Source organism: Fragaria vesca, linkage group LG4, assembly GCF_000184155.1.
Source record: "Fragaria vesca subsp. vesca linkage group LG4, FraVesHawaii_1.0, whole genome shotgun sequence".
Taxonomy (NCBI): Eukaryota; Viridiplantae; Streptophyta; class Magnoliopsida; order Rosales; family Rosaceae; genus Fragaria; species Fragaria vesca.
In genome coordinates, this window is record NC_020494.1 from 5,115,941 (window position 1) to 5,127,638 (window position 11,698).

The 11,698-nt window shown below is 38.2% G+C and overlaps 2 protein-coding genes and 1 pseudogene across 2 annotated transcripts in view; 2 read left to right on the forward strand and 1 right to left on the reverse strand.

The window, feature by feature from the left end:
• Positions 1 to 857: 857 nt before the first annotated feature.
• Positions 858 to 1,175, forward strand: LOC101294460. The gene has a single exon (XM_004297903.1). The coding sequence runs from the start codon at positions 858 to 860 to the stop codon at positions 1,173 to 1,175; it is 318 nt and encodes a 105-aa protein (XP_004297951.1).
• A 5,019-nt stretch (positions 1,176 to 6,194) lies between these two features.
• LOC101294754 lies at positions 6,195 to 6,715 on the forward strand (annotated as a pseudogene).
• Positions 6,716 to 8,025: 1,310 nt separating this feature from the next.
• LOC101295040 overlaps positions 8,026 to 11,698 on the reverse strand; it is a 7,530-nt gene continuing 3,857 nt past the window's right edge. The window contains exons 9-15 of the mRNA XM_004297904.1: positions 11,102 to 11,305; positions 10,939 to 10,999; positions 10,253 to 10,366; positions 9,069 to 9,182; positions 8,890 to 8,976; positions 8,631 to 8,706; positions 8,026 to 8,346 (exon numbers count right to left, since the gene is read on the reverse strand). Coding sequence (XP_004297952.1) covers positions 8,680 to 8,706; positions 8,890 to 8,976; positions 9,069 to 9,182; positions 10,253 to 10,366; positions 10,939 to 10,999; positions 11,102 to 11,305 — 607 coding nt within the window. The 3' untranslated portion in view covers positions 8,026 to 8,346; positions 8,631 to 8,679. The remainder of the gene's footprint in view (positions 8,347 to 8,630; positions 8,707 to 8,889; positions 8,977 to 9,068; positions 9,183 to 10,252; positions 10,367 to 10,938; positions 11,000 to 11,101; positions 11,306 to 11,698) is intronic.

Below are 11,698 nucleotides of genomic sequence, written 5' to 3' on the forward strand. Positions count from 1 at the left end.
AGAAAGAGAAGCTCGAGGCCAATTTCTTTGGAGGTAATGTTTGTTTGTCTTGATTACCAATCTTCTATAGCACCACACTTTGTTTATGTTTCTTGATTCATGATCTAGAATTCAATCAATCAAAGCAATCTAGAAGGATTAGAAAACAATTTCTTTAGAGAAGGTGTTAAGATCTCTAAATTGTCTTTTTAATCCTTTCTACATCTCTCTCTCTCTCTCTTTTTTTTCTTTTTTTCCTTCTCCACAATTTTCATTTCTTATGTTTTCAATTAAACTCACATATTACATTTAAAGACTTTCTAGATTCATAAACTAACACATATAATGAGATCGAACATCTCCAGTAGTATTGCTAAACTGGAAATTTATCAATTTTTAAGGTAAATTGATGCTCTAGCAGAATACATAAACTATTGCTAAATTTGATAATTGCTAAATGAAATTGACAAATTTATCAATGGTCCATACATAACTAAATAATAGCTAAATCTTTTCTCTCTCCTCTCTTGCCCACATGTCACTTTACAATTTGTTAAAACATAAAAAAAAACAATTGTTGATGAAGCAACATTGTTAAATCGATATCTAAATTTCAAAATTATTGCTAAATATATCAATTTCTGAATCTCACTGCTAGAGATGCTCCACAACACTTTGTATCCCCCAACCACATTAAAAGAGGAAACATCGACGAGATTAGACCCTAGATATAAGAGGAAAAGTTAGGTCTCACAACCATTTTTTTCCTACCGAAGAAAAAAGGAGCAAGTATATAATGATTATTAAGGTTTTTTTTTTTCTTTCTAGTCGGTGAAAATCTAAAATCCGCAGAGGGAAGATAAATATAAAAGGACAACATGTCGCAATTCACGAGACAAAAAGCGAGCACTCCAGCGGAAATCCAATACGCTCGACGCTCAGCGGCGATAGCTTCAGTGAGACAGAGACGTTCTTCTTCTTCAGCTGCGACGACGACGACGATGAGGCCCACCGACTTCTTCGGCGACATGGACGACCAGGGCTCCACCATGGCCATGGACGTCGACGACCTCGACCCCCTCGAGTACCTCGGCGGCGACGGCGTCATCGGTGACAACAAGCTCACCGACCTCGACTTCTTCAACTCCTTCGAGGACGACTTCGACGAGTCCGACATGACCGCCCCCGCCAACTAGGCCGCGCCGCCGCCAAGTAATCCTCTGGTTTTGATTTCGATATGTCATTCTAGGGTTTCCAATTTGGGAATTTAGGGTTTTTATGCGGTATTGATATTTTGGATTGGTTTATGATGAATGTATATATATATATATATATAATAATATATATATATATATACGTTGCGGTTTTTGTGACTTCGTTTTGGTTTGGATTATGCAAGTTTAAATCTATGGTTGCTGAAAAATTGTGAATATTTTCAATGCCTATTGATTTTGTGTATGATTTACGTGTGGTGTGTCGTTATTAAGTTTCATGTAGTCTGGATCAGTTAGTAAATTAGTTTAGTGATTCACATATAGATTAGAGCAAAACAGAGAGCAACATTGTTAAGCATTTGTGTTGATGTGGAATTCGGAATGGTGGATAGTAGCGTCTCCTTTTTTTAGGTTCGTTAGAATGTCGAGGGAAGGTGCAGTTGTTTGTGAGTGATTTTGTTGATTGGTGGTGTGAATGAGATTAACTGTGTGGAAGTACATGATTATTTGGGACATTGTCATGTCGTAAATCGATCGCTAGGTGCTTAAAAATTGAGGTAATAAACCTTTGGAGTTCTGCTGATTGTTATCTTTCTTGGCAGCTGTATAGTTCAAATCCTGAAATAAATGATGAGTAAATTCTGCATTAGTAAAACTATAGAAGCTTGAGTTGGTTGTTTCTGTTGTATTTAGAGAGTTGTTCTTGTGAATCTGCACGCTGGTGTCACACTTGAATTGCTGTAGTTGAGTAAAATAAGATCCAGAGACTGTCCCTGTTGCTATAGATCGAGCACAGTGTCGTATTTTTGTATAATTTGTCAGTCAGAAGTTATAGGGTGTACTTGCATATGCAAAATGAAAGGTAAATAAAAAAAGACACAAGAGAAAATAGTTTGAAAAATTTGAAGGATGGATGTTGACCCTACTCACATGAGGATGAAACTATGTTGTAAAGTTTACGAGTCTAATTGCCTAGACAGGATTAATTGAAGATTAGTTGAACTATGACGGGGGCATTAGTTGACACTCATGTGATTCAGTAGGATCTTCTTCTGTAATAGCTAGAAAACATTGGTTTTTGTTAAAAAATGAAGATTAGCATGATGCAAGGTCTCTATCCCTTTTCGAGAGGTATCAGATGCTTGGGCAACTGGTTCATCTGTTTGTGTATTGCTATTTGTCTATTGTGAAGTTCAAATCTTTCTAGTTTGTTTGTTTCAGAGATCCGAATACCCACTTGTTTGGTGCTCTGAGCATTGATGAATTAAAGTTTTTAGGCTTCTTGTGCAGATTAAAGTTCAATCTTTTTTCTTTGGTACATGGTCTTGAAAATTGGGTGTTTGGATAATGATCAGCACTTGGAAACTTCCATTCAAGAACTACCTTTGAAGTTAAATCTTTTGTGTTCATATTCTACAACGTACATTTTTGCCATAGGTTTGTAGAAAACCCAAAAGAGCTGTGGCATATTTCTTATCAGATCAGAGATTTCTGACAGTGTAAATGTCTAGTACATAATTCGATGCGCAAGCCTTTACTTCACCAGTTAAATCTGTACTGTTTTGTGTTTTCCATCTGCTTTCCAGTATTCCTACCCAGGTCATAGTAGAGATGAAATGGACAGTTGAATTCTAATGTCCAGTTATCAGTAGAGCAAAGCAGCTAAACTCTTAAACCAGCATACATAACATGGAAATATCAATTACTAGAAGCTTGTATATTTCATGTAGATGTCTCTGTTAAGGTTCTTAATTACAAGAAAATAAAAGACCTCTAGGAAAATATACCAACCAGAAAAAAATGTTTAGGATGCTCTCTCTCTCTCTGTTTTCTCTGGTTCCTCTTTGGGTCGGCGGCAACGGATGGAGGCTTCTCCTCCTCTATGCTCAGGCTGGCAACGGCGATTGAAGAGAGTGCTTCTCTCTCTTCTGATTGTTTTTGAAGAGAGTGCTTCCCTCTCTTCTGATTGTTTTTGGTCTGCTGGTGGCGGTTGTCACATGCAGTGCATGGGGATTTCGAATCCCGAGGTAGCCGTGAGGGCTGGTGGTTTTCTAGGTGCTAGGCTCAACGAGGATGGGGATTGCGGCTGGGATCGAAGCTGTGGTGGTGGGAGTTGGACCTGGTTCTCTTGGATCGGCTTAATTCCTTGCCATCCTACCGGCCATGGTGGCGATCTCTGCTTGTCTACAGGTGTTATCATGGTTTGGCTTAACGGGGGAGATCATGGCCTCGCCAGGATCGGGAACTCTTGGGGGAGCGCTTGGCACGATAGCGGTGTACAAGGGATGACGGCAACCGTCTGCGGTGGTGGCTGTATGATGTGTATAGCAAGTGGATTCAGGCTTAACACGGGCCGCATGAAAGCTAGGCCGCCAGAGTTTATCACTGGTCCTAGTCTGTTTGGGTCTGGTCCTCCACCTGGGGAGACCCCCTCTGTGTAGGGTGGTTCCGGGTGAATTCGAATAAGTTAGATTCTTCTGACATGTTGGTTACTAGTTACATGATGAGCTTAATAATCCCAGGGTTAATAGCATAGAGCTGTTAATATAAGGCTTGACGTCCCTTTCTAAAAAATCAAAGGTTCTTAATTACAATAGTAAATCCACAAGGAAACATAACACACTAGTATATGCCACAGAAGAGTTGAGAACAACGGTAGAATAACTACCATTTACAGTTTGAATTCAGAACAAGAGAGCCTTTTCACTTGTTTGAAACACACCTAAACTATGGTGCATACAATTCAGCGAGATTGCAAGAAGGAATTAGGTTAACCTCAACTGAAAAGAAATGTAGTATCCTGAACTCCAAGCTACGCCTAGAGAAGCCAGATGAATGCATATGGCTGCCGACACGGAGAGCCAGCAAAACTATAGGATATGTTTTCTCCAGAATAATGATAGTTCAGAGAGCCCTGGGGACGGGAAGAAATAGTTATCGACTTATCGCTGAGAGCTCCCCCCACCTTGAGCCGAAGGCTTGGATTAGTACTTGGATAGTTGGGTAAGGATTAAACAGTCAAAACTTTTAAAAAGATGAACTGAAAATGAAGAATGGGAATTACCTCCTTTTTTTTCGCAGCATCTTAAAATAGGCGTTTTTTTTTTTTTTTGAAAGGGCAGGATTCTAGCTTATGATTGAACAAATTCTAATGGAAATAACGAGATCAAAAGATAAGTAACATAGTTTTTCCACTTGACATATATGAAAGACTGAAAGTATATAGGAACTCTAACCAAAAGTAAGATTTTCAATCTCTATATAACCTTCAACATAAATCATGATCTTCATACATAAGCAGTAGAACCCTAGATACGTGAAAAAGGGTTTGGAACAAACAAGATGCTATACATATCAAGCGGCATTTTACCAACACAGACCTCTTCGACTTTGTTTCTCCACATAAACAAACCATAACGATAGAATGGGGGTTGATTTTTAACTTTGAATGGACGAGTAAAGTAGATTGAATTCTGATCATATTCTGGTAAATCTTTTGAAGATATCGATATAGATTGTCTGATACTCAAAACCAAAGCATGATCGCCAATGGAGTCGACCGCTATCCATCTATCATTGGAATCCCGTTTATACATATGGAACACAGTTGGTTCCATGAAACTACGATCTAAGAGCCCAACGACCAGGAAAAGATCATCGACGCCTATTTTGATTATGTAAGGAATAGTACGGAGCCGGTTCGTTTGGGTGGTGCCTAATTACTATAGAGGACGCGTCCACTTTGATTTCCAATTTTTGGCAGGAAAGGAACTCACGAAATCCCATACTTGAACTGTAGACTGATCACAACACAGAGCATTCTCAAAGCTCGTAATATCTTGGTGATCACAACACAAAGCATAAAGCTGATTCTCATAGCTCGTAATATCTCGGTATGCTCTTTGTTCATCAAGTTTTGTCCACTCATCATCTGCAGTCGTACAGAACGCGAGAGAATAACCACGCATCATCTGCGTCACATATCTGTACAATACAAACACCCCAATGCTGCTGCTTCTTTTGTTGTTGCTGTTGAGAATTGGCCGAGAGGACAGAATTACTGCTGTGGTTCTAAACTTTGTCCTAATATCTTCCGCTAATCTAATTTCTAAACAGAACGATCGTGGTGGTGTAGTAGGATCCGGATTGGTGATTTTGATATGTACTTCGCTTTTGATTTTAGACGAGTCTTCATCATGGTAATGAGCAATGTAAAGTATATCTGGGAAACTTCTGAGAGGTGGAAGTAGAAGTTGTGTGCCAGATAAGGGATTAAAGAGCAGAAGCTTTGAAAAGTTCATCTTCTGCAAGACAAGAACGAGAAGCCAGCCTTGATCAGAACCGAGGCAAACACGATGACCTAGTTCTTCAGGAATGTTCTTGTTCAAGTTGTAAGTCTTTCCTTCAAGACTGTAAAAACGAAACCCACAGTGACCCATCTTGCTGGGGAAGGAGGTGCCATGGTGGTTCTGGTGCACAAGTGAATGATGATGACCTCAGGATGAATTCGACTGCCCTTTTCCATGAAGGACAAACTGCCTTGAATCGTAGTATGGATTTTGGGGTCAGTTTTGATAAGATAGTTTCACAAGGGTCAATAGGAAGTTCGGACCAGTTTGGTTTTCTACTTCTTAGTTTGGTGGACTGCAGGGTTGTTTCGTCAGCCATTGATGATTGATCTTGAAGAGGCAGAAGGATGTGAGGCCGATCGACTCTTTATAGAGTATCAAGAAAGTAAATAATCCTAGTTCTAGGACAAGTAATAAACCTAATTATTGCATAAGGTAAGCAGTAAACCCGAATTAAAGTAGAATATTACTTATATAAGAATATCCTTTTTTTTTTAACGATTATATAAAAATATCCTAATTACATATGGTAAGTAGAATCACAATCTGAATAGGTTTCCTACAGCCAATTGGATTTTTAAAGGACTGAGCCTATATATAAATCTTTGAGAAGTATTGTTCATACGTATTATTTGAAGGGATTAATTTTGCAATGGTGCATCTGAGGGGAGATGAACTGATGAACCAAGCTGTAGCTGTATTGCAATCTATGAAGGAGAGACTCTGTATTGCATGCCAAATTGAAGAAGGTTTCTTCTTGGGTTCTGTTGGAGCTGCAAACAACAAGGAAGAGCTGAAAAACTGAACGTCACACACATTCTGACTGTCGCCGATTCTTTGCCACCTAAATATCCAAACGATTTTGTGTATAAGGTTGTGGAAGTTGAAGACAGAAGAACCACAGACCTGCAACAACACTTTGATGAGTGTTTCGATTATATCGAAGAAGCTAAAACATCTGGGGGTGGTGTGTTGGTTCATTGCTTTTCAGGAAAATCGAAAAGTGCGACTATTGTGCTATCTTATCTGATGAAAAAGCATCGTATGATTCTATCTGAAGCTCTTAAACATGTGCAGAGCAAAAGACGAGAGGCAGATCCTAATCTTGGTTTTAAGAAACAACTGCTAGAGCTTGAAACAGTGTTAGGCCTGCCAAAACCTTCACATCCATAGACGACGACGCTTGGGATCCAGTCGGGGACTCTGACACAAGACTTTTGAGCGAGTTTTATTCAATTGCATTAGAATTTCGTAGTGAGAAATTTTCCTCCTTATTTTACACAATTTCTGAAATTTTCAAATAAGAATGCAAGTTTTTCTTAAGTCGGTTGTTCAGGTATTCTCATTGAGTATCAGCTATATGTTTATTTCATATATGTGCACAACGGGATTCAATTCCATTCGATTATAGTTTATTAATGTAGTTACCGTAGAGCACAGATTTGGATGTTCATTCTAACAAAAAGGTAGCATATAGCTAGGGTGACTCCACTAGCTGCACCAAACAAGAGTCTAAATGTTATAGATAAGGGCGTTGCTAAATGTACCCAGCAAAGTTCTATGTAGACCCAGCAAATTTTACCTATTGTTGTCAATTGAAACCCAACAAACTCATACCTAGCGAATCTCAAGCAATCGATCTCCTCCCTGAACTCGTCATGGTCTACACCCTTCACCCACTCTAATCTCCATCCATGATGCTCTTTTGCTATAATTAATCCCTTAGCATCTGATTTAGTTTTATTAAAATCTCTCGTATCTTTTTTCTTAAAAAATTAGTTTCTTTTTACCCGCTGGTTCAAGGTAGGAACCTCTCACGATTCACAAAGATTTATAGAAGTAAAATTAGGCTTTTACAAGATGTCAGGTTGTGTTAATAAGATGCGCTTCGAATCTTCTTCTTAGTTCCTGGGTTTAATAGTTTCAATATGTAGTCTCTAAAGAATTCATTATTCATACTTAAGGCATGTAGTAAATGAATGTTAGCTATTTGATTAATTTGATTAAGTAGAACTAGTAGAGATTTCAATTACTAGGGAATTTGATTAAACAAACAAACATCTACATGCAGTTCTTTTTTCTTTTTTTTTTTTTTTAATTACACATCTACACAGTTGAATCACTTGTCCTTCAAACCAGAGAATTTCCTACTGATCCTAAGTTCTTGATGAACATGCATTTCGTTAACGATTGTAAGCTGAAACAAAGCAGACTGAAAAATCAAAACATTGCCCCATTGCTACAATCAAAGTTACAGTTAGCTCGTACAACTGCAATGGACGGAGGCCAAAATTTAAACTGTAAAACATATCATTCTCTGAAGCACTAAAAGCAGAAATATAAATTAGTTATCTTTTCATAAGATATGTTATGGCACTGTAGTTCGTAACACATGTTTCTGTAAACGAGAGAGTGAAAGCAAACATGTAAGAGAAACATCTTTACAACGAAGGCCTACGTATTAGGCCAGGGCAAAAAAAAAAAAAAAAAAAAACATAATGCCTTGTTCAAGATAGGAAAAATCAATTACATTCCTAACAGTAATGTTCCAGCATATACAAACATCGTCAACATCGTCCTTGACGTGTTTAGCTCCACCTAACTTATCAGTTTGCTTGTCAAATTTGATACCCTAGTGTGTAGACAACAATATACTCTAAAAAGAAAAGGAGAAACAATACAGAAAGTTTACAGTTGTATTTTGATGCCGAATTGGGGACGTCCAATAGTACAGGGGTTAACTTCTATTGGTAAAATACGGTGTAATTCAGCGACAAGCTTCATGAGTACACCATGATCTGATCCTGAAGAATAACAGATGAGGCAACATAAGTTTTCTACCTAACCCAAGGACAGAGCCATTATAATGCAAACTTAGATGAAGTTATATTATCTTCTAAGTTTCTGCACGTTCTTTATTCTATAAAAAGGCAGAAGGCAGTACGAGTAAAGCATTTTCTCTGGATGCCACCATCAGTGGTCCTCCACGACATGAATACTTAAACCAACCGACTTTGAAATGAAGAAAATTGTGGAGAGCTGAAGCATTAAAAAGAATCTAAAATGATCTTTAAAAAGAGAAACAAACCAGCTAGGCTGAGCAGTACATCCCAGAAGTGGACAACGGAAGCTAGTCCCTAGCATTCTAAAGCATAGGTTGGGACCTACAATAACAAGATCAGTAACACTGTAAACAAAGCATTAAGTACAAAACTAAATCATCACAATCCAAATCAACACACTGTCCCCTAGGAAAAACTCTTTAATTGAAGATGTAAAAAGGAATTACTTTAATTGATGTGTCAAGCAAATTTTGCTAAGAATGATAAACTGGGGCCTTTTTGTACCTCTAGCATGTTTTCATCAAGAAAACTGGAAGTTGTATGACTCACGGCATGAGAACTATCATATTGGAGGATCCTTAACTTCCCTTCCTACATCACATAATAGGAACCCTCATAAGTTCAGGAAACTAGCCGAGCAACCACAAAACAACAAGAGGAAAATACCAAATTCAATTGCTTACTTTAGTTCCATAAACAAGGCCACCTCCAACAGAAGGATGAAAACAAGCTACGTTGACCTCATCTTCTGCACTAGGGAGAATTCTCACAAGTTCCATATCAGAAACTCTATATACCTGAATAACAAATGTAGGTCACTAAACTTATCCCGAAATGCACCTAGTACTTACTTATACAGCTGTCCAACCATAGTATAGGATAAAGAGGAACAACTATACCACATTATCAGTATCTAACTATACCGTATAAAGCTGTCCAAATCACTTCTACTCTAATGTAATTTATCCCATTTTATAATTAATCTTCTTAGGGTTACATACAGAGTGATTCTATTCATCACCCTAATTTAGTACTTCGACCTCTAATCATCATGTTTTGCCATAACCTTCCTATTTTACCCCATAACCCTCCATTAAAACCTTTTTATCTCTTTCCTTTTTTTATTTCATAACCAGACCGTTTCCCATCTCCACAGTAGAAACTGCTGGCTCACCTACATGTTCTTCCAGTTCTAATCTCTTGTATTATATATATACATATATATATATATGGAGCCGTTCCAAAGAGGACGTCTGCACAGCCCTTAAAGTGCGGACGTCCACCTCTGATCCGGACCGTGTATATATATATATATAGGATTTTTCTCAGTTGCGGACGTCCGCACCAATTTTTTGGTGCGGATTTCCATTTTTGAACCACTTTCCGATCGAATTTCCTCATCTCCACCATCTAGTATCTAGATAATATTGTGTAGATCATCTCTGCAAATTTTCAGCCAATTTGGTGATCATTCAGGCCCTCAAACTCGAAAAACAAATGGACAGACTGAATTCTGTCCGGTTGTGTTCATACCAGAAAAACTCGAGTTTGAGGGCCTTAACGATCACCAAATTGGCTGAAATTTTGCAGAGATGATCTACACAGTATTATCTAGATACTAGACGGTGGAGATGAGGAAATTCGATCAGAAAGTGGTAAAAAATGGAAATCCGCACCAAAACCGTTGGTGAGGACGTCCGCAGCCGAGAAGGGCTGTATGTATATATTTATTTATTTTTAGCATAAAGCCATAAACCTACCCCCGAGAAAGTTAAACAATCAAGGAAAAGAGTAAAAGAGAGTAGAACATTACATATCATATTGACATATCCAGCCGATAAAAGTTAATAAAAGTACAACATCTTACCTCCAGAATGGTGTAAATAGGCACTGTTGTCTCTCCATCAATGACAACACTCTTAAGAAGTGAACTGTGACGTCGGCCATAGGCAAGTAATATGTGTTCTGACGTAGGAGAGAACTGCCATGGTAAATTCGATATAAGTATAACTAACTCCAATATGGGATTTGATTTAAGTACAACAGTTTGTTTGATTAACAAAAAAATTATAGTTAGAGTTCTTGAATCTTTGAATATACAATGGGACTATTCTTAAGAGTTCCATCATATGTTCAGCCCAACATATAGGCTCTATAGACATGAGGTATTACGTGGGAAAATGGGAAATTGATGGCAGGTCAATCCAAAGCCTAGAGAATATGAAATGACACTATTCTCCAGACTAGAAATATTAATTGAGGGTTCATGACTCATCATTCACAACCAAAATGATGTGTGTCACGACTTACAGCAAAAGTTATACAGAGAAGAAATGAGCTCGTGCCAGTTATTAATGTGTACCGCATTAGATCAATAACTTGGTGTCAGGAGTCTATATAAGAAATTTTAAGATCCCCTATAATGGCATTATTGTTTTCTTCAAAAGAAGGTAGTAATAATTTATAAATAGAAGTTTACGTATACTACGTGCATGATAGTTAAGAGGACAGAGGGAGGGGGGAACCAAAACACCATATTCAAATGTAGCGGACCTGAATAGATGTCAAGCAGTGGGCAGCTCGTATAGCACGGGATGCAAGAACCATGCCAAACCTAGATAATTTAAAATAACATCAGACAGTATAAAGAAAGAATTCACTGAACCAACAAGTTAAGTAAGTAAGAAAACATTGTTAAAGGGAGCTTATGCATTACGTTGCCTCTTCGAGGGAATAAATCCGAAGCTCATACACGACATGGTGAGCTGAGATTGGGTGCCGAGTTGGGGAAGTTGCTGCCCCTGTGATATCATGGTTGGCCTGGCCCTGTAATCCAGGATCACCTTCCAAATGAGGCAACATACATGCAACACAGGCTGCTAAAAACCTTCCACAAGGTGAAAAATGGGCTCCCATTTCACTGCAACAAATTCTCGAGTAAAAATCCAGAAAATATAAAGCCAGTAATAATATTGAATTCTAAACTGTCATGTAATGCTACAGAAAGTAGACATATCCTTTAATTTTTTTTAATACCCAGAAATCCCCCAAAATCAACTGCAGACCTGGGTAGAAACTAATCCTACAGTCTATTGACAGGAAACTCCAGCACATATCAAGGCAGAAACCTAGAGGGCAATCAGATCCAGCATATATATATATATATACAGCCCTTCTTGGCTGCGGACGTCCGCACCGAAGGTTTCGGTGCGGATTTTCATTTTTGCACCACTTTCCTATCGAATTTCCTCATCTCCACCGTCTAGTATCTAGATAATATTGTGTAGATCATCTCTGCAAAATTTCAGCCAAT